This window comes from Microcaecilia unicolor, chromosome 1 (assembly GCF_901765095.1).
Source record: "Microcaecilia unicolor chromosome 1, aMicUni1.1, whole genome shotgun sequence".
Lineage (NCBI taxonomy): Eukaryota > Metazoa > Chordata > Amphibia > Gymnophiona > Siphonopidae > Microcaecilia > Microcaecilia unicolor.
This window is the reverse complement of record NC_044031.1, coordinates 366,149,126-366,170,317: the sequence shown is the minus strand read 5'-3', so window position 1 is coordinate 366,170,317 and position 21,192 is coordinate 366,149,126. Positions and strand designations below refer to the sequence as shown.

The following is a 21,192-nucleotide window of genomic DNA, read 5'->3' as shown; positions in this document are numbered from 1 at the left end:
TACAGGCCATGGACACTTTGAAGATTTCCTCTCCGGAGGACGTCTCTCCCTCAGCCCCTGTTGGCTCTGCCATTATGCTGGGGACGAAGCGCCCGCCTAGAACCTTCCACGTGCATGATGCCATGCACACCTTAATTTCGGCTCAATGGGATGTCCCAGAAGCGAGCCTTAAAGTGGCTAGGGCTATGTCCCGCCTCTATCCTTTGGCTGTGAGTGAACGTGAGGCCTATCTGTGGCCTACCGTGGATTCTTTAATCACTGCGGTGACTAAGAAAACGGCATTGCCGGTGGAAGGTGGCACGGCCCTAAAGGACGCCCAAGACAGGAGATTGGAGGCGGCCTTAAGGTCGTCCTTTGAGGCGGCTGCTTTAAGTTTGCAGGCCTCAGTTTGCGGCTCCTATGTGGCCAGGGCGTGCCTGACTATGGTGCAGCGGGCTTCCCCCTCGGATCATTCCTTGAGGGATGATTGGCCAGCCCTGGAATCGGGCTTAGCCTATGTGGCAGACTTGCTGTATGATGTCTTGAGAGCCTCAGCTAAAGGCATGGCTCAGACAGTCTCTGCGCGGCGGTGGCTTTGGCTGAAACATTGGTCTGCTGACCACGCCTCTAAATCCCGCCTGGCTAGGTTGCCTTTTAAAGGCAAGCTGCTCTTTGGGGTCGAGCTGGACAAAAATCGTGACCGATCTCGGCACATCTAAGGGCAAGAAGTTACCAGAGGTCAGGGCTCGGGCTAGTGCTCGTCCCGGTACCTCCAGAGGACGGTTTCAGGAAGCCCGTCGGTACCGCCCGGGCAGGTCGGGTTCTTCTGCCCCCTCTTCCTTTAAGAGGCATTTCTCCCCCAAGCAGCGTTCCTTTCGCAGAGACCGCCGTCCCGGAGGTGCTCCCTCCGGTCCTCCCCCAGGGTCTCGTACCCAATGACGGGGTCTTGGTCCACGCCCCAGTGCAGATTGGAGGACGGCTGTCCTCGTTTCTGGGCGAGTGGACCACAATAACTTCAGACGCTTGGGTGCTGGAAGTCATCAGAGACGGCTACAAGCTAGAGTTCTGCCGACCCTTAAGAGACGGGTTTGTACTCTCTCCCTGCAAGTCTCCGGTCAAAGCTGTGGCAGTGCAGCAGACTTTGGACAATCTGATCCGCCTGGGTGCGGTCGTTCCGGTGCCAGAAAGTCAGCTTGGCAAGGGGCGTTACTCCATTTACTTTGTGGTACCAAAGAAAGGAGGTTCTGTCCGGCCTATCCTCGACCTCAAAGGGGTCAATCGGGCCTTGAAAGTGCGGCACTTTCGCATGGAGACTCTCCGCTCTGTTATAGCGGCAGTGAAGGCAGGGGAGTACCTGGCTTCCTTGGACATCAAGGAAGCGTACCTGCACGGAGGATTATGCGGTGCGTCTTCCCTTGGATCCAGCAGTGCGCAAGGCGCTGAGCTGGTGGATGCAGGCAGACAAGTTGTCTGCAGGAATGCCTCTGGTGACCCCAGAGTGGATTGTCGTCACGACGGACGCCTCATTGTCGGGCTGGGGAGCCCACTGCTTGGGAAGGACAGCGCAGGGGCTCTGGTCTCCTGCAGAGGCGAAGTGGTCTATCAACCTCCTGGAACTCAGAGCCATTCGGTTGGCGCTTTTGGAGTTCATCCCGGTACTGGTGCTGAAGCCTGTACGGGTACTGTCGGACAATGCCACGGCTGTGGCCTATGTCAACCGCCAGGGAGGTACCAAGAGCGCCCCTCTAGCCAAGGAGGCTATGAGTCTATGCCAGTGGGCGGAAGCGAACCTGGAACAGCTGTCAGCGGCCCACATTGCCGGAGTCATGAATGTCAAGGCGGACTTTCTCAGTCGCCATACCTTGGAGCCCGGAGAGTGGCAGCTATCTGCTCAGGCGTTCTTGGACATCACGAAGCGCTGGGGCCAGCCGAGCCTAGATCTGATGGCGTCATCGGCCAATTGCCAAGTGCCGCGCTTCTTCAGCAGAGGACGGGACCCTCGATCCCTGGGAGTAGATGCTCTTCTCCAACAATGGCCGACACAAGAGCTTCTCTATGTGTTCCCACCCTGGCCCATGTTGGGCAGGGTCCTAGACCGGGTGGCAAGACATCCCGGCAGGATAATCCTGGTGGGTCCGGATTGGCCCAGACGTCCCTGGTATGCGGACTTGATCAGGCTCTCAATCGACGATCCTCTGCGGCTGCCAGTGGAGCAGGGCCTGTTACATCAGGGTCCCGTGGTGATGGAGGATCCCTCCCCCTTTGGTCTTACGGCCTGGCTATTGAGCGGCAGCGTCTGAGGAAGAAGGGCTTCTCAGACAAGGTCATCGCCACTATGCTGAGAGCGAGGAAACGCTCTACTTCTACTGCTTACGCCAGGGTTTGGCGTATCTTTGCAGCGTGGTGTGAAGCAGGCTCACTTTCTCCCTTCACTGCTCCAATTTCTTCAGTGTTGGCGTTCCTGCAAGAAGGTCTGGACAAAGGCCTGTCGCTCAGTTCCCTTAAGGTCCAGGTAGCGGCTCTGGCTTGCTTCAGGGGCCGCCTGAAGGGTGCTTCCCTGGCTTCCCAGCCAGATGTGGTGCGCTTTCTCAAGGGAGTTAATCACCTGCGCCCTCCTCTGCACTCAGTGGTGCCTGCGTGGAATCTCAACCTGGTGCTAAGAGCATTGCAGAAGCCGCCGTTTGAACCCTTGTCGAGGGCATCTCTGAAAGACCTGACGTTGAAAGCAGTCTTTTTGGTGGCTATCACTTCAGCCAGAAGAGTTTCCGAGCTCCAGGCGCTCTCATGTCGAGAGCCTTTTCTGCAGTTCACTGAGGCAGGAGTGACTATTCGCACAGTGCCTTCCTTTCTGCCCAAGATTGTTTCTCGCTTCCATGTGAATCAGCAGCTCTGTCTCCCTTCCTTTCGTAGGGAGGACTACCCAGAGGAGTACTCTGCTCTTAAATATCTGGATGTGAGACGAGTCATCATCAGATACTTGGAAGTGACCAATGATTTCCGGAAATCGGATCATCTGTTTGTCCTGTTTGCAGGTCCTCGTAGGGGTCTGCAGGCTGCTAAGCCTACAGTGGCAAGATGGGTCAAGGAAGCCATTGCAGCGGCTTATGTGGCCGCAGGGAAGGTGCCGCCTATCCAGCTGAAGGCTCACTCCACAAGAGCTCAGGCGGCCTCGATGGCAGAGGCCGGTTCCGTCTCCTTGGAAGAGATATGCAAGGCGGCAACTTGGGCTTCGGCCCATACATTCTCCAAGCATTACCGCTTGACTGTGGCTGCTCGGGCGGAGGCCCGGTTTGGAGCTTCAGTGTTGCGGTCAGGGATTTCTATGTCCCGCCCTGGGTGAGTACTGCTTCGGTACATCCCACCAGTCTATGGATTGATCAGCTTGATGATATGGAAGGTAAAATTATGTATAATCATACCTGATAATTTTCTTTCCATTAATCATAGCTGATCAATCCATAGCCCCTCCCAGATATCTGTATTGTTTTATTCTGGTTGCATTTCAGGTTCAAGTTTACTCTTCAGTTACTTCAGAAAGACTTCGTGTTCAAGTTTTTTCACTTGGATTCTTCAAGAGTTAAGACGAGTTTGTGTTACAGTGAGCTGCTGCATTCCTCTCCCCTCCGTTTTACGGGGCTGGATTGAGACTTATAATTCTGCCGGCACTCCCTCCCGCTTCGTGCGGCTGTAGGGCAGTTTTGTACCCCTCCCGCTTCGGCGGTGTTCGGGTCAGTCAGCTCCTCCCGCGGTTGCGGTTGCAGGATAAGCCAGATCCCCCCGCATCGGCGGGGTGGTGTCCCTCCCCCGCTCCGCGGGGATGAGCTGGACGGATTCCCCTCCCCCACTTGTGTGGGGATGAGCTGGGTTAATTCCCCTCCCCCGTTTCGGCGGTGGTGAGCTGGGCAGAGTGTCCCTTCGTGGGTGTAATTCTCTAAGTGCTGAGTCCTGCGGATGGAGCTTTGATATCGACATACTGAGGAGTTTCCGGCAGCACATGACCACATATAGGGAGGCAAAAGTTTGCTCTCTATCTCCACCTGCTGGTAGATGGACACAACCCACCAGTCTATGGATTGATCAGCTATGATTAATGGAAAGAAAATTATCAGGTATGATTATACATAATTTTACCATCAGAGAGCAATATATAATCCAGACGAGTCTGTGCCAAATGTGCGTGAGAGATGTGTATGAACCTCATCTCCCCAGGATGTAGCACCCTCTGGGGCTCATTTTCAAAGCATTTAGCCTCCCAAAGTTCCATAGAAACCTATGAAACTTAGCCTCCCAAAGTGCTTTGAAAATATGCCTCTCTGTCTAGGAGATTTAAATTGGGACATAGCAGGGTACCCCCCCCCCCCCCCAAGTGAGTAACTGACGGTTGTCTCCCACCCATGCTTTTTCTGTCTTGGTCTGGGTCTGCCACCACATTGAAATCTTCATCTATGATAAACGTACATTTTGGAAAAGGAGTGAGAACTCTCAGTAGGGCAGGGAAAAAAAACTGTGATCATAAATATTTGGAGCATATAGTGACACCAGCACATAAGGCTTACCATACAAAGTACAATGGAGTAACACCCAACAGCCCTGGTCATCAGCAGCGGAACACAGGAACTGAAAGGGAAGGTTCTTATTGATTTAAAATCGCTGTACCTGCCCTTCAGGGCACCGGGCCTGTAGAATAGTAGCACTGTCCCACCCATTCCCTGCACAACTTTTGATGCTCAGGCCCAGTCAGTTGTGTCTCCTGCAGCATGGCAACCCCTACGTCCTGTCTTCTCAAAGCAGTCAAGGTTTTCTTTCTTTTAATTGGTGAATGGATCCCAGCCACATTCCAGGTTATAACATTGACCGCCATGAGGAAGATGAAAAATTGCCCAGCATGGGATGCAACACACATATCTTCAACTCACCAAATAATGAGAGACCAGAAGCAAAATCCCCAGTTACAGCTTCTTCCAGATTCCACCTGTAAGTTATTCTATGAATAAGAGTGTTATAAATCCCATTCTGTGTTAAATATTCCCATCCCCCCCTCAGGACCCATCAGTAAGATATGAATCTGATCAAACCCAAGGTAACCCTATGTCATTAGTGAACAATCAAGCTAGCAAGTTAAACAAGGAGCATTCTTAAGAAACTGTACATAATATGGACATCTTAAAATATAATTTCAACTTTCTATGAGAGGTGAACTAAACAGCAGTATCAACCCCTCTGAAGGTGGTATCTACTAATTCTGACAGCGACTAAACTTCACTTCTTAAGTCCTGTGTGAGTCGAATCAGTCGATTGACATATTAATCGATTGCTGCATGCTGGCACTCTTTGCCATTTTGGAGCAGATGGGGTGGCACCGAAGTTGTTGTTGCAATAGGCTCTGGATCTTTCCAGAGGCCTGCAGCATGTAGGTGAGTGCGAGCCTCCTCCATTGTTCTCACTCTGTTATGCTTCCCACTTATCATAAAAGTCAAACCAAAAGGAAAAAGCCACCGATAACGGATCCACTCTCTACGCAGCAGTACAATCCCTTCATGAAAACCTCTCAGCTTTTGCAAAGTCAGCATGGAAAGGTCTTCATATATTTCCAATATATGATTTTGATACTTCAGCGATCCCGCTTTGTGCGCCGTGTTGTATAATTGTTCTTTAAAAGCAAACTAGCGAAAGCATACCACAATATCTCTTAATTTATTTGATTACGGAGTGCGTAGGGCACAATGGGGCTCGCTTTATATACATATCATCTGGTGGCTTCTGATTATTAGCAGGATCAGATTGCAGAAGTTACAACCAAATTTCACTTACAATCGCTTTACAGTCCTCTGCCCCCTCTGATTCCGGGAGGCCACACACAAATTTGTTTGTCTCAGTCTATTCTCTAAATCATCTGGTTTTTTTCCTGTACTGCCTCCACTGTGGTATTAGTCTGCTGAATGCCTTTAGGCACAGTTTCCAAATGTGTAGCATGTGACTCGAACTGCCACTCATTCTCCTCTACATGTGGGACCATATCCTCCAGACCCCTGTATACATCTTGGATCATGGATTTCAACTCACGAAATTGCATCACCACATCACATTGTAGCACCTCTCTCAATTCTTGTAGCATGAGCTGAAGATTGTGCTTTGTAAGCGGTTCCGTGGGAAATTTAGAATCCTCCATTTCACCCTGTGAATCCGAATCACAATCCTCCCAAAAATTCAACTCCACACCAGGCTCACCACGTGATCCATTATGTTCAGCACGACTAGTCGCAGAAAAGTAGTGCTTAATCCTCCCCTGTTTTTTTTTCCTGGATGCCATTGAATCACTGTTTATGGTGAACTACACCAACAGTATTGGGTCCAAAATGTGTGCTTGTGTTCTGTGCAATTCCCATTGTTTTAATCTTGGGTTAATAGCAGCTTCAGGCTACTGATGCCATCTCTTTGAATGATGTCACCGGAAGTCTCAGCTTTCTGCTTTTAATGTGTTGGAAACAGTTTTTACTATCAGCTTTTATCTGTACAGCAAGGTTCTTCTCTACTAGCTTTCCTTGGTTTAGTTTATTAGCAAACTAAACTTATCAGTGCTCTGCATTTAACTTACCTGTGCTTATGCTGCTTTCTGTAAAAATGACTACTTTCGATTTCTTTTATTAATAGCCGTATGCTAATATTGCCATTAGCAGGCAGCCATAAAATAAAATTAACATGTAGGCACGTACTGCCACCCATTTTGTAGGCGGTAAGGCCTCACGTGCTTTTTCTGCGCTAATCAGTGTGTGGTAAAGTACCTGTGATAAATAATTAGTGTAGGAACACCCACTCTTCATGCCCAGACAGCCTTCTAATATATATATATATATATTTTTTTTTTTTTTTAATTTGTTTTATTGCATGCACTTTGACACTTACCACAGGACACCTGAGCACATCCCATGGTATGCCATTTTAAGCTGTGTTAGGCACATGTTAGTGCTTAATGCATCTCAGTAAAAGGGTGCCTAAATGAATTCTTTGCCTTGGTCTCCACTGAGAAGGAGGTAAGGCAGCTGCCCATGACAAAAATGGTATTTAAAGTTGATGACTCAGAGGAACTGAAACAAATCTCTGTGAAACTGGAAGATGTAAGAAACTAAGTCAAAAGACTGAAGAGCAGTAAATCACCTAGACTGGATGGTACACAGCCTGGAGTACTAAAAACTCCAAAATGAAATTACAGATCTACTATTAGTAATCTTAAACCTATCATTTTTTTTTAATTTTCATTTTTATTAAAGAAAAAAAAGCAAGAAAAATAATAGGAACAATAATTTTAAAATACACATTGCCACCCTCCCCTTTTAATCTATCATTAAAATTGTCCATGGTACCTGAAGATTGGAAGGTGGCCAATGTAATGCCAGTTTTTAAAAAGTGATCCAGAAGTAATCTTGGAAATTGCAGACCAATGAGCCTAATATCAATGCTGAATAAAATAATTATAAAGAACAAAATTACTGAACATACAGACAAACACGGTTTCTCCGAGGACAAGCAGGCTGCTTGTTCTCACATGTGGGTCGCGTCCGCGTCTGCCCAGGAATCGGCATTTTGCAAGCAAAATATAAAAAAAGTTTTGCAGTTTCCCATCTGTTGCGTGAGTGTGTTCCCTCAGTTTTCTTTTTTCCACGTTGAGGTGTGGTAAGTTTTTATCTCCGCTCCTCTCAGGCCCAGGAAAAGAGTCTTCATGAATTTTTTGCTATTTTGTTCATAATTTCTCTTTATTATTGTCAGTTTTCAAAAAGAAAAAAAGAAATCCCGTAGTGTCTTTAGACTTCTTCACTTTTTAAAGTTTCTTTTGTTTTTCGACGCGGCTGGGTTATTCCCTATTTTTTGTGCCCTTTTTTCTTTTAACAGGCACAATCGTGTCTTTTGATTTCGCCGAAGCCGTTTTTCCTTCCATGTCATCGAAGACACCCAGCGGCTTCCAACATTGTACTCGATGCAACCGGACAATCTCAGGTACTGATACCCACGCCTGGTGTATCCAGTGCCTTGAGCCCGACCATAGCCCAGCCGCTTGTAGTCTGTGTCTTCATATGAAGAAACAGACCCAAGCATCTCGAGAAGCCCAACGAGAAGAGCTTTTTGGGGCTCGGTCCGTCAACATCTGTACCGAGGTCGGCGGTATCGACATCGAGGGAAGCATCGACGTCGGGAGCGGAGGTAATAGCTGCTGAAAGACCAATTTGCACTGGGAGCAGTGAGGCATCAAGTGGGTCTCCACCTGCCTCGAGGCCTCCTGTTATGCAGGCCCCCCCCGGGACCGCCCTTCGTCGAACTCGGCCCTGAGGAGGCGTGAGGATTCCACATCGTCCTTATCGGTACCGAGGAGTCTCGATGATGGGTGTCGAGCGAAGGCAAAGAAGCACCGTCATTATTATTCTTCGACACATGGTGCCGGGAGCTTTTCTTCTAACGAGTCCTATGGGATTCCCTCTGAACCTTCCCCTCCACCAGAAAGGAGAGTTTCTCCACCGGAGAGTTTATCCTTTACCTCCTTTGTCCAGGAAATGGCTGTGGCTATTCCCTTCCCTATGGAGTTGAGGATGAGCCCAGGGCTGAGATGCTCGAGGTTCTGGATTATCCTTCGCCTAGAGAGGCTGCAACGGCTCCTTGGCATAATGTAAAGGAAGGCCTTATGCAAAACTGGTCATTCCCTCTGTCTAATCCCGTGATCCCGAAAAAAGCTTGAATCCCAATATCAGATCCACGGTGAACCTGGATTGATGAGGTCTCAGCTACCTCACAGTTCCATGGTGGCGGACTCTGCCCTCAAAAGAGCCAAGAGAACTAGGGACCATGCCTTGGCGCCCCCAGGCAGAGAATCTAGAACCTTGGACTCTTTTGGGAGGAAGACGTATCAGGCCGCTATGCTCGCTGCCAAGATCCAGACATACCAGCTCTTCACGAGTGTCCACTTGCGGAACTCGATGAGGCAACTGTCCAGCTTGGTTGATGTACTTCCTCTGGAGCAGGCAGAGCCTTTTTGCCAGGTGGTCAGGCAGCAGAAGGCGTGTCGAAAATTCCTGGCCAGGGGTACATTCGATGTAGCATCCAGGATCGCTGCCCAAGGTATAGTGATGCGCGGACTCTCATGGCTGAGTGTCTCTGACCTGGATCATTCGGTACAGCAGCGGATGGCGGATGTTCCTTGCCGGGGGGATAACCTTTTTGGTGGTAAAGTTGAGGATGTAGTTGACCAGATCAAGAAGCACAGTGATGCTATGGATTCTCTGTCCCGCCGGGTGTCTTCTGCTACTACCTCCTCATCTAGGAGGTTTTTTGGAGGGAAGAGGAGTGCTCCCTATTCCTATGCTAGGCGTAGGTACACTTCTGCTTCTCGGCAGCCTGCTCAGGCTCTGTCCCAGTGCGCTCGTTCTCGTCAACAGCGTGCATCTAAGGCCACTGCGCCTCCCCAGCAAATGCAAGGGAAAGGCTTTTGACTGGCTCCAGTTCTGCATAGCCTCAGTAAACGTAACCGTACCGGATGACTTGTCGGTTGGGGGGGAGGTTAATGTTTTTTCACCAAAGGTGGCCTCTTATATCCATTCTCCGGTTAGGATACACCCTCAATATGTAATCCAAGCTTCCAAATTGCCCACCGGGAGCTCAGTCCTACAGCTCCCAGCACAAGCAGGTACTTGCAGAGGAACTCTCCGCCCTTCTAAAGGCCCAAGCGGTCGAACCCGTTCCACCAGGGGAAGAAGAGCTGGGATTCTATTCCAGGTACTTTCTTGTGCAAAAGAAAACAGGGGGGATGCGTCCCATCTTAGACCTAAGGGCCCTGAACAAATTTCTTATTCAAGAAAAGTTCCGGATGGTTTCCCCGGGCACCCTTCTTCCCGTGATTTAAGAGAGCAATTGGCTATGCTTTCTGGACTTAAAGAATGCTTACACATACATTTCGATACTTCCAGCTCACAGCAAGTATCTTCGGTTTTGGCTAGGAGCACAGCACTTTCAGTACCGTGTACTGCCTTTTGGCCTGGAGTCTGTACCCAGTGTGTTTACAAAATGCCTAGCTATAGTCGCAGCATCGCTACACAGACTGGGAGTGCATGTGTTTCCTTATCTCGACGATTGGTTGGTGAAGAGCACCTCGAAGGAAGGTGCTCTGGAATCCATGTGAATGACTATTCAGGTGCTGGAGCTACTGGAGTTTGTCATAAATTATCCCAAGTCAGATCTCACCCCAGTCCAAAAATTGGAATTCATTGGAGCTCTGCTGAACACAGACAGCTCGAGCTTATCTCCCTGAGGCAAGGGCGGATAACCTTCTGTCCCTGGTGTCCATGGTTCGAGCGTCTCAGCAGGTCAGAACTCGGCAGACGTTGAGACTTCTGGAGCACATGGCCTCCACAGTTCATGTAACGCCCATGGCACATCTACATATGAGATCAACTCAATGGACCCTAACTTCCCAGTGGTTTCAAGCTGCGGGGGATCTAGAGGATGTAATCCAACTGTCCACCGACTTTCGGAATTCTCTTCAGTGGTGGACGATTCGATCCAATTTGGCCATGGGGCGACTATTCCAAGTTCCTCAGCCACAAAAAGTGCTGACGACGGATGCATCTCTCCTGGGGTGGGGAGCTCATGTAGATGGGCTCCATACTCAGGGAGCCTGGTCCTTTCAGGAAAAAGGTCTGCAGATCAACCTCCTGGAATTAAGAGTGATCTGGAACGCTCTAAAGGCTTTCAGAGATCGGCTGTCCAACCGAGTAATCTTAATTCAGACAATCAGGTTGCCATGTTTTACACCAACAAGCAGGGGGGCACCAGATCTCGTACTCGTGTGTCAGGAAGCTGTCCAGATGTGGCTTTGGGCTCGCTGTAACAGCATGTTTCTCCAAGCCACTTATCTGGCAGGTGTAAACAACAGTCTGGCCGACAGGTTGAGCAGGATAATGCAACCTCACAAGTGTTCACTGAACATGGGCGTAGTCCGCAAGATCTTCCGAGCGTGGAGCACCCCCTTGTGGATCTTTTTACCACTCAGATCAGTCACAAGGTCCCTCAGTTCTGTTCCAGGCTTCAGGCCCACGACAGACTAGCGTCAGATGCCTTTCTCCTACATTGGGGGACAGGCCTTCTGTATTCGTATCCTCCCATACCTCTAGTAGGGAAGACTTTGCTGAAACTCAAGCATGGCTGCGGAACCATGATCCTGATTGCACCCTTGTGGCCGCCTCAGATTTGGTTCCCTCTTCTTCTGGTGTTGTCCTCCGAAGAACCGTGGAGATTGGCGTGTTTTCCAGCCCTCATCACTCAGAACGAGGGGTCGCTTCTACATCCCAACCTCCAGTCGCTGGCTCTCACAGCCTGGGTGTTGAGAGCTTAGAATTTGCCTCCTTAGGTCTTTCAGAGGGTATCTCCCAAGTCTTGCTTGCTTCCAGAAAAGATTCCACAAAGAGGTGTTACTCTTTCAAATGGAGGAGGTTTTCCATCTGGTGTGACAGCAAGGCCCTAGATCCTCTTTCTTGTCCTACACATACCCTGCTAGAATACCTTTTACAGTTGTCAGAGTCTGGTCTCAAGACCAACTCTATAAGAGTTCACCTTAGAGCGATTAGTGCTTATCTTCGCCGTGTAGAGGGTGAGCCTATCTCTGGACAGCCTTTAGTAGTTCGCTTCATGAGAGGTTTGCTTTTGTCAAAGCCCCCTTTCAAACCTCCACCAGAGTCATGGGATCTCAACGTCGCTCTCACAGCTGATGAAAGCTCCTTTTGAGCCACTGAATACCTGCCATCTGAAGTACTTGACCTGGAAGGTCATTTTCTTGGTGGCTGTTACCTCAGCTCGAAGGGTCAGTGAGCTTCAGGCCTTGGTAGTACTACATGCACCTTATATCAAATTTCATCACAACAGAGTAGTCCTCCGCATGCACCCTAAGTTCCTGCCAAAGGTGTTGTCGGAGTTCTGTTTGAACCAGTCAATTGTCTTGCCAACATTTTTTCCCCGTCCTCATACCCGCCCTGAGAAAATTAAATAGCTATGGGATAGCAGTGCAGTGTCCTTTTTCATATTGGGAACTGGTTAAAAAAATAGGCAACAGAAAATAGGGTTAAATGGACAAGTTTCTCAGTGGTAGAGGATAAATGGAGTGCCAAATAGATGACTGTCTCTGAGTTGGTGAGACGAAATATGTTCTCACTTGGTGCAAACAGCTCCTTGCTCTTAGTGGGGGATTCACTAAATTCGTCGTTAGAGCCGTTCCGTACCAAATTCCATAGAGAATTGGTAGGGAACGGCTATGCATCAAGGAAAGGGAATACAAATGAGCTACTCATTGTAGCTCACTTGCATTCTCTATTCCCTCGTAAAACAGTCGGAGAATCAGCTGCTCAAGCATGCGCAGAGCAGCAAAGCGTTAATGCTGGCTGTTCTGCGCATGCCAAATACACCTCAAGTGCCAAGTGCTCGTCAGGAGCGTCCTTTATGGACGTTCTTCACTGTAGTGTATTATTTTAAAAAATCACAGGCTCCGATGCTGCAAGCATCCGCTGCACCTACCATGGTACAAATAGAAGCAATTCTGGATGCTGGGTTGGTTTCAGTTGACGTCCAAGGAAAGAACTATATTACTGGTAAGATGATGATGATTTAACGATGCAATCTAGAAAAAGATTTTGTGTTTCCTGAGCTTATAAAGGCCAACCCCAGCATAACATTTGGGTTTCTCTTGTCTACTAACAAGCTTTATTTAATCATCAATCTGTGTCATGAAATTCAGTTTACATTTGTGGAACATATTAATCTTGTTAACATTTAAAAATCCTTTAAAATATGGTTTTTAGGATTATCTTTAATTCCAAAATATTTTACATTTTAGGTGGGATCCAGATTATGGAGCTAATGAAGATGCATCTACAAAAGTAAATATGCTTCATATTATCTGAGTACCACATTTAAGTGACATCATATTCAGGAACTCCATACAAGACCTAAGTCAAATAAGTATTTTCCTATACAGAATGGGAAAGAGAGCCTTGTAGCTCCATGCTCAAAAGCCCATTGAGCAACATAGCTTTATCTGGTTACTGAACAACACTTATTCAGTTCAAAGTGTTGTTGAGTATACCTGGTTAATTTTGTTTTAGTTTATTTATATAGAAATTATTTTTAAAAGTTGTATTTTTCTGTTAGCATGCAGGAGTGAATGAGCCACAGAAATGGTTATTGCACCAACACGAGATACTCTCAAAAATATATATTTTTTTAAACCTGAGTTTTTCTGAACATGCATGGGACTTACAGCACATCTGCTACCAATCACTCTTTCTTTGTTCTTTGGTCTCTTTCTTTTTTGTATTTCTGTTTGCTCCAAATTTGTTCCCTGTTCCCATTTGTTTTCTCCTTCTGTAAATTTTTTTTAATTTAACACATGCCGCCTCGGGGAGAGCTGGTGGGAGGAATTAAAACTGCCCCTCTGGCCTGGAAAAGGCCATCAGGGACATTCATTAATTATAAATGCACCAGAATGGACTATGGTGATCCATATTGTTACTATGAAAAATTTTCCTGAGACCCAAGTTTTAAAATGAAGTATAATGATTCCTGTACCAACAAAATTTAGTCAAAATAAAAAGTAAGATGCAAGTGGATTATTCTGAAATTGCGGGACAAGCATCCGGGTGAAAGAATCACTTCCATATCATCAAGCTGATCAATCCATAGACTGGTGGGTTGTGTCCATCTACCAGCAGGTGGAGATAGAGAGCAAACTTTTGCCTCCCTATATGTGGTCATGTGCTGCCGGAAACTCCTCAGTATGTTCTCTATCTCAGCAGGTGGTGGTCACACACAGCAGCAGCTCTGGCTAGGCCTCCAAGCCTAATTTTTAGGTTTTGTTGAGTGCCTGGGGTTGAGGGCTCTTTTGAGCAAGTGCAAACCTGGTGGTGCCAGGTCCCTCCTTTTCTCCCCCCTCCCGCTGGCTCCGTTAAAAAAAAAAAAAAAAAAAAAAATAAAATTTTTAACGTCTTTAAAGGCGTTTATTTCAACGTTTATTTAAGCGTCTATTGCAGCTACTCACTGGGACACCAGGTCGTTACAACTCGGAGCGGACAGCAGGTAATTTTTACCTTTTTATAGCGGGCAGGGGGTTCCCCGATTCTTCTCCTCGTGGCAATGGCGTCGGAGGGCGAGGGCGCAAAGGGTCGCTCCCCGGATCGCTGGAGCGCTTCTAGAGGGGATGCGGGGGTTTTACAACCTGACTCGCCCTTGATGGGTGATAGTTTAGTGACCGATGAATGTCCCGGTCGTTCCTCCGGCGTGGCGGTTTTTTCCCGCCATAAACGCCCATCCCCCGCTCCTCGCCTCCGCCATCTTGGCCGGCCACGCGGCTCGGACGGCTTCTTCGGGGCCGCCCTTGAGGTTGGAGACATTAATGCCATGAACGCCCTTAATTTGGGCGACGGCACAAAGCGGCTAAAGTTAAGCGCCGTTCTTCCCGCGCGGCTCCTTCACGGAGTTTCGCGCCGGACGCCATTTTGGATGCGCAGCATGTCTCTCCCCCGCTATTGCGAGCGCCGGTTGAGAGTGCGTCTAGGGCTGTTGCCCAGGCTGCGGAAGTGCACAGTCTGGGGGGTTTCTCCCCCGAGTTTGTTTTGCTGCTGCATCAGGCTTTCCTCATGCATAACGCTGCCCCTGCTCCCTCTTCTGATAAAGAGGTTGAGGTTCCCAGAGGTAAACGCCCTCGGGTTGATTTCCAGGCCTTGGAGGACTTTTGTCTCCTCCGATGTAGATGAGGGCAGCGTGTCTGAGGTCTCCCAACGATCCTTTCCGGATTCCTTGGAGGAGATAGATCCCCGCTCGGCTGGAGCGGATGACCCCTCTGCAGCGCGGCTTTTTAGCCCAGAGGATTTGCCCAACCTGTTGTTACAGGCCATGGACACTTTGAAGATTTCCTCTCCGGAGGACGTCTCTCCCTCAGCCCCTGTTGGCTCTGCCATTATGCTGGTGACGAAGCGCCCGCCTAGAACCTTCCACATGCATGATGCCATGCACACCTTAATTGCGGCTCAATGGGATGTCCCGGAAACGAGCCTTAAAGTGGCTAGGGCTATGTCCCGCCTCTATCCTTTGGCTGTGAGTGAACGTGAGGCCTATCTGTGGCCTACCGTGGATTCTTTAATCACTGCGGTGACTAAGAAAACGGCGTTGCCGGTGGAAGGTGGCACGGCCCTAAAGGACGCCCAAGACAGAAGATTGGAGGCGGCCTTAAAGTCGTCCTTTGAGGCAGCTGCTTTAAGTTTGCAGGCCTCAGTTTGCGGCTCCTATGTGGCCAGGGCGTGCCGGACTATGATGCAGCGGGCTTCCCCCTCGGATCATTCCTTGAGGGCTGATTGGCCGGCCCTGGAATCGGGCTTAGCCTATTTGGCAGACTTGCTGTATGATGTCTGGAGAGCCTCAGCTAAAGGCATGGCTCAGACAGTCTCTGCGCGGCGGTGGCTTTGGCTGAAACATTGGTCTGCTGACCACGCCTCTAAATCCCGCCTGGCTAGATTGCCTTTTAAAGGCAAGCTGCTCTTTGGGGTCGAGCTGGACAAAATCGTGACCGATCTCGGCACGTCTAAGGGCAAGAAGTTACCAGAGGTCAGGGCTCGGGCTAGTGCTCGTCCCGGTACCTCCAGAGGACGGTTTCAGGAAGCCCGTCGGTACCGCCCGGGCAGGTCGGGTTCTTCTGCCCCCTCTTCCTTTAAGAGGAATTTCTCCCCCAAGCAGCATTCCTTTCGCAGAGACCGCCGTCCCGGAGGTGCTCCCTCCGGTCCTCCCCCAGGGTCTCGTACCCAATGACGGGGTCTTGGTCCACGCCCCAGTGCAGATTGGAGGACGGCTGTCCTCGTTTCTGGGCGAGTGGACCACAATAACTTCAGACGCTTGGGTGCTGGAAGTCATCAGAGACGGCTACAAGCTAGAGTTCTGCCGACCCTTAAGAGACGGGTTTGTACTCTCTCCCTGCAAGTCTCCGGTCAAAGCTGTGGCAGTGCAGCAGACTTTGGACAATCTGATCCGCCTGGGTGCGGTCGTTCCGGTGCCAGAAAGTCAGCTTGGCAAGGGGCGTTACTCCATTTACTTTGTGGTACCAAAGAAAGGAGGTTCTGTCCGGCCTATCCTCGACCTCAAAGGGGTCAATCGGGCCTTGAAAGTGCGGCACTTTCGCATGGAGACTCTCCGCTCTGTTATAGCGGCAGTGAAGGCAGGGGAGTACCTGGCATCCTTGGACATCAAGGAAGCATTCTTGCATATTCCCATCTGGCCTCCTCATCAACGCTTTCTGCGTTTTGCAGTCCTGGGCCGACACTTCCAGTTCAGAGCCCTCCCTTTCGGGTTGGCTACTGCTCCGCGGACCTTTTCCAAAGTAATGGTGGTCATAGCGGCCTTCCTGCGAAAGGAAGGAGTACAAGTCCATCCTTATCTGGACGACTGGTTGATCCAAGCCCCCTCTTATGCAGAGTGCGGCAAAGCTGTGGACCGGGTAGTTGCTCTTTTGAGCTCCCTGGGATGGATCATCAACTGGGAGAAGAGCCAGCTGCGCCCGACTCAGTCCCTGGAGTATCTGGGAGTTCGATTCGACACCCAAGTGGGCAGAGTGTTCCTGCCAGACAATCGGATTGTCAAACTTCAGGCTCAGGTGGCCCAGTTCCTAGTAGCCTCTCCCCTTCGGGCTTGGGACTATGTGCAGCTGTTGGGCTCTATGACGGCCACGATGGAAGTTGTGCCCTGGGCCAGGGCTCATATGAGACCACTTCAACACTCTTTGCTGCAGCGCTGGACTCCGATGTCGGAGGATTATGCGGTGCGCCTTCCCTTGGACCCAGCAGTGCGCAAGGCGCTGAGCTGGTGGATGCAGACAGTCAAGTTGTCTGCGGGAATGCCTCTGGTGACCCCAGAGTGGATTGTCGTCACGACGGACGCCTCGTTGTCGGGCTGGGGAGCCCACTGCTTGGGAAGGACAGCGCAGGGGCTCTGGTCTCCTGCAGAGGCAAAGTGGTCTATCAACCTCCTGGAACTCAGAGCCATTCGGTTGGCGCTTTTGGAGTTCATCCCGGTACTGGTGTTGAAGCCTGTACGGGTCCTGTCGGACAATGCCACGGCTGTGGCCTATGTCAACCGCCAGGGAGGTACCAAGAGCGCCCCTCTAGCCAAGGAGGCTATGAGTCTATGCCAGTGGGCAGAAGCGAACCTGGAACAGCTGTCAGCGGCCCACATTGCCGGAGTCATGAATGTCAAGGCGGACTTTCTCAGTCGCCATACCTTGGAGCCCGGAGAGTGGCAGCTATCTGCTCAGGCGTTCTTGGACATCACGAAGCGCTGGGGCCAGCCGAGCCTAGATCTGATGGCGTCATCGGCCAATTGCCAAGTGCCGCGCTTTTTCAGCAGAGGACGGGACCCTCGATCCCTGGGAGTAGATGCTCTTCTCCAACAGTGGCCGACACAAGAGCTTCTCTATGTGTTCCCGCCCTGGCCCATGTTGGGCAGGGTGCTAGACCGGGTGGCAAAGCATCCCGGCAGGGTAATCCTGGTGGGTCCGGATTGGCCCAGACGTCCCTGGTATGCGGACTTGATCAGGCTCTCAGTCGACGATCCTCTGCGGCTGCCAGTGGAGCAGGGCCTGTTACATCAGGGTCCCGTGGTGATGGAGGATCCCTCCCCCTTTGGTCTTACGGCCTGGCTATTGAGCGGCAGCGTCTGAGGAAGAAGGGCTTCTCAGACAAGGTCATCGCCACTATGCTGAGAGCGAGGAAGCGCTCTACTTCTACTGCTTACGCCAGGGTTTGGCGTATCTTTGCAGCGTGGTGTGAAGCAGGCTCACTTTCTCCTTTCACTGCTCCAATTTCTTCAGTGTTGGCGTTCCTGCAAGAAGGTCTGGACAAAGGCCTGTCGCTCAGTTCCCTTAAAGTCCAGGTAGCGGCTCTGGCTTGCTTCAGGGGCCGCCTGAAGGGTGCTTCCCTGGCTTCGCAGCCAGATGTGGTGCGCTTTCTCAAGGGAGTTAATCACCTGCGCCCTCCTCTGCACTCAGTGGTGCCTGCGTGGAATCTCAACCTGGTGCTAATAGCATTGCAGAAGCCGCCGTTTGAACCCTTGTCAAGGGCATCTCTGAAAGACCTGACGTTGAAAGCAGTCTTTTTGGTGGCTATCACTTCAGCCAGAAGAGTTTCCGAGCTCCAGGCGCTCTCATGTCGAGAGCCTTTTCTGCAGTTCACTGAGGCAGGAGTGACTATTCGCACAGTGCCTTCCTTTCTGCCCAAGATTGTTTCTCGCTTCCATGTGAATCAGCAGCTCTGTCTCCCTTCCTTTCGTAGGGAGGACTACCCAGAGGAGTACTCTGCTCTTAAATATCTGGATGTGAGACGAGTCATCCTCAGATACTTGGAAGTGACCAATGATTTCCGGAAATCGGATCATCTGTTTGTCCTGTATGCAGGTCCTCGTAGGGGTCTGCAGGCTGCTAAGCCTACAGTGGCAAGATGGGTCAAGGAAGCCATTGCAGCGGCTTATGTGGCCGCGGGGAAGGTGCCGCCTATCCAGCTGAAGGCTCACTCCACAAGAGCTCAGGCGGCCTCGATGGCAGAGGCCGGTTCCGTCTCCTTGGAAGAGATATGCAAGGCGGCAACTTGGGCTTCGGCCCATATATTCTCCAAGCATTACCGCTTGACTGTGGCTGCTCGGGCGGAGGCCCGGTTTGGAGCTTCAGTGTTGCGGTCAGGGATTTCTATGTCCCGCCCTGGGTGAGTACTGCTTCGGTACATCCCACCAGTCTATGGATTGATCAGCTTGATGATATGGAAGGTAAAATTATGTATAATCATACCTGATAATTTTCTTTCCATTAATCATAGCTGATCAATCCATAGCCCCTCCCAGATATCTGTACTGTTTTTATTCTGGTTGCATTTCAGGTTCAAGTTCAGTCTTCAGTTACTTCAGAAAGACTTCGTGTTCAAGTTTTTCACTTGGATTCTTCAAGAGTTAAGACGAGTTTGTGTTACAGTGAGCTGCTGCATTCCTCTCCCCTCCGTTTTACGGGGCTGGATTGAGACTTAAAAATTCTGCCGGCACTCCCTCCCGCTTCGTGCGGCTGTAGGGCAGTTTTGTACCCCTCCCGCTTCGGCGGTGTTAGGGTCAGTCAGCTCCTCCCGCGGTTGCGGTTGCAGGATAAGCCAGATCCCCCCGCATCAGCGGGTGTGGTGTCCCTCCCCCGCTCCGCGGGGATGAGCTGGACGGATTCCCCTCCCCCACTTGTGTGGGGATGAGCTGGGTTAATTCCCCTCCCCCGTTTCGGCGGTGGTGAGCTGGGCAGAGTGTCCCTTCGTGGGTGTAATTCTCTAAGTGCTGAGTCCTGCGGATGGAGCTTTGATATCGACATACTGAGGAGTTTCCGGCAGCACATGACCACATATAGGGAGGCAAAAGTTTGCTCTCTATCTCCACCTGCTGGTAGATGGACACAACCCACCAGTCTATGGATTGATCAGCTATGATTAATGGAAAGAAAATTATCAGGTATGATTATACATAATTTTACCTTCTCTCTGGCAAAAGGATCTTTCAAGAGACAGAAGCTTGCTTCCAGACCATAGTAGTCCCTACCCAGAAGACTAGTTAGTCAAAGTTTTTTTTTCCAAAGGGAAGCCAAACAAGCTATTGAGATGACAGTTTAACTTTTGGAATCAACGATTTATTTTAAACTGTCAAAAATTAGCCTTGCTACCAAAAGAACAAATCCAGTATATTGTTTATTTTAATAATTTCTTATTCAGCTTTACATGTACCATATCTAATTGGTTTACAGTAGAAAGCAATCAGAGCAAAAAAGGGAACATAGAAAAATGCAGATTTAAAGTAGCTCCTAGCTTTAAATCATTCACAAAAAAGGATTATATAATTGAAGCCCAAATTGGCATACAAGTGGGGGAACTCCTTCAGCAACAAAGAGCAAAAGCTCTAATAATTCATTAATCAAAAAGAGAAAAATATCTTAAGCTTAGTCTTTCGTTGTACTACTAGCGTGTATACACAAAACAAGAGCAATGGACAAAACAAAGTAAATAAATTAAAAAAACAAAAAAAATGCAACTTTTAAAAGCATATAGTCAAAATATATAGACATCAGACTAACAACATTGAACTACCTGACTTGTTTTGCATGCATCAGGGGTTAATATGTATTATAGAAATGCCTACAATCTTCGATAATGCAGTATAGCAACAGTCAGCCTCTATACTGAGAGATGCTTGGATACTCTACAGAAATGATAAATAGCAGTAGTAGTGGGATACCATGAAAACAAGAATTTCTTAAAGCTGTGGAGGTTGTCCATTTGCTGTTCTGCATTATTAAACATTGTGGGCATTTCTGTAATGTGTTTATACCTGATCTTAGTTTAATGCCTGCACACGTATTCTGATTGTATGCTTTGAAGGGGGATTTTTTGTACATTTTTATATTTTTAGTTTTCTTATCTATTAATCTATTATTTATTTTTTTGACCATGGCTCTTGTTTTGTATATTGCTTTGCTACAGCACGGATTATATATATATTTTTTCGTTTTGTTCACTGCTAAAAGTATTTATCAGCCACTGGCCATATTAGTCCCTTAGCTGACTTTGTGCCCTTTGTAGTGGGCCCTGAAGGTCTCACAGGACTAAATGACTCTACCTTTATCACACTGTTGGCTTAAACAACTACATTCTTCAGCTATTTTAATGGTGGGACTCTAGAGCCTTCTAGAGCTTCTGTTACATCAGCTTCAGTATCAGATTGCATTGACTAAATATGGAATAGGGAGCTCACACTCAGGGCCGGTCTTAGGCCGAGGTGACCGAGGCGGCCGCATAGGGCCTCGCGCTTAGGGGGGCCCTGCGCGGCACGCCTCAGTCAGCCTCTTCCCAGGGCACCGACGTAAACAACAAGCCAGGTAAGCATGGCACGGCGCCGCCGCGCCATGCTTACTGCCACCCTGCCCGCCCTCTTCTTCGCCCCCCAACCAAGGGGAACGATAATTTTTCTTTTAAATTTACCCTCCGTCGCCGGAATCCAACACAGCAGCGAGCGTCAGTGAAAACGCTTCTCCCCTCCCGAGTCCCCCCGACGTCTGTAGCAGAACAGAAGCTCTTCCTGATTCGTTCATTCTCATTGTCCCGCCCCCGAGGGCGGGACAATGAGAATGAACGA

The 21,192-nt window shown here is 49.4% G+C and overlaps 1 protein-coding gene across 2 annotated transcripts in view; it reads left to right on the top strand.

The window, feature by feature from the left end:
* Positions 1-21,192, top strand: part of LOC115474405 (uncharacterized protein DDB_G0271670-like) — a 655,547-nt gene that overhangs the window by 406,513 nt on the left and 227,842 nt on the right. For both annotated transcript variants that reach the window (XM_030209864.1, XM_030209856.1), the window contains exon 13: positions 12,845-12,887. In XM_030209864.1, coding sequence (XP_030065724.1) covers positions 12,845-12,887 — 43 coding nt within the window. The remainder of the gene's footprint in view (positions 1-12,844; positions 12,888-21,192) is intronic.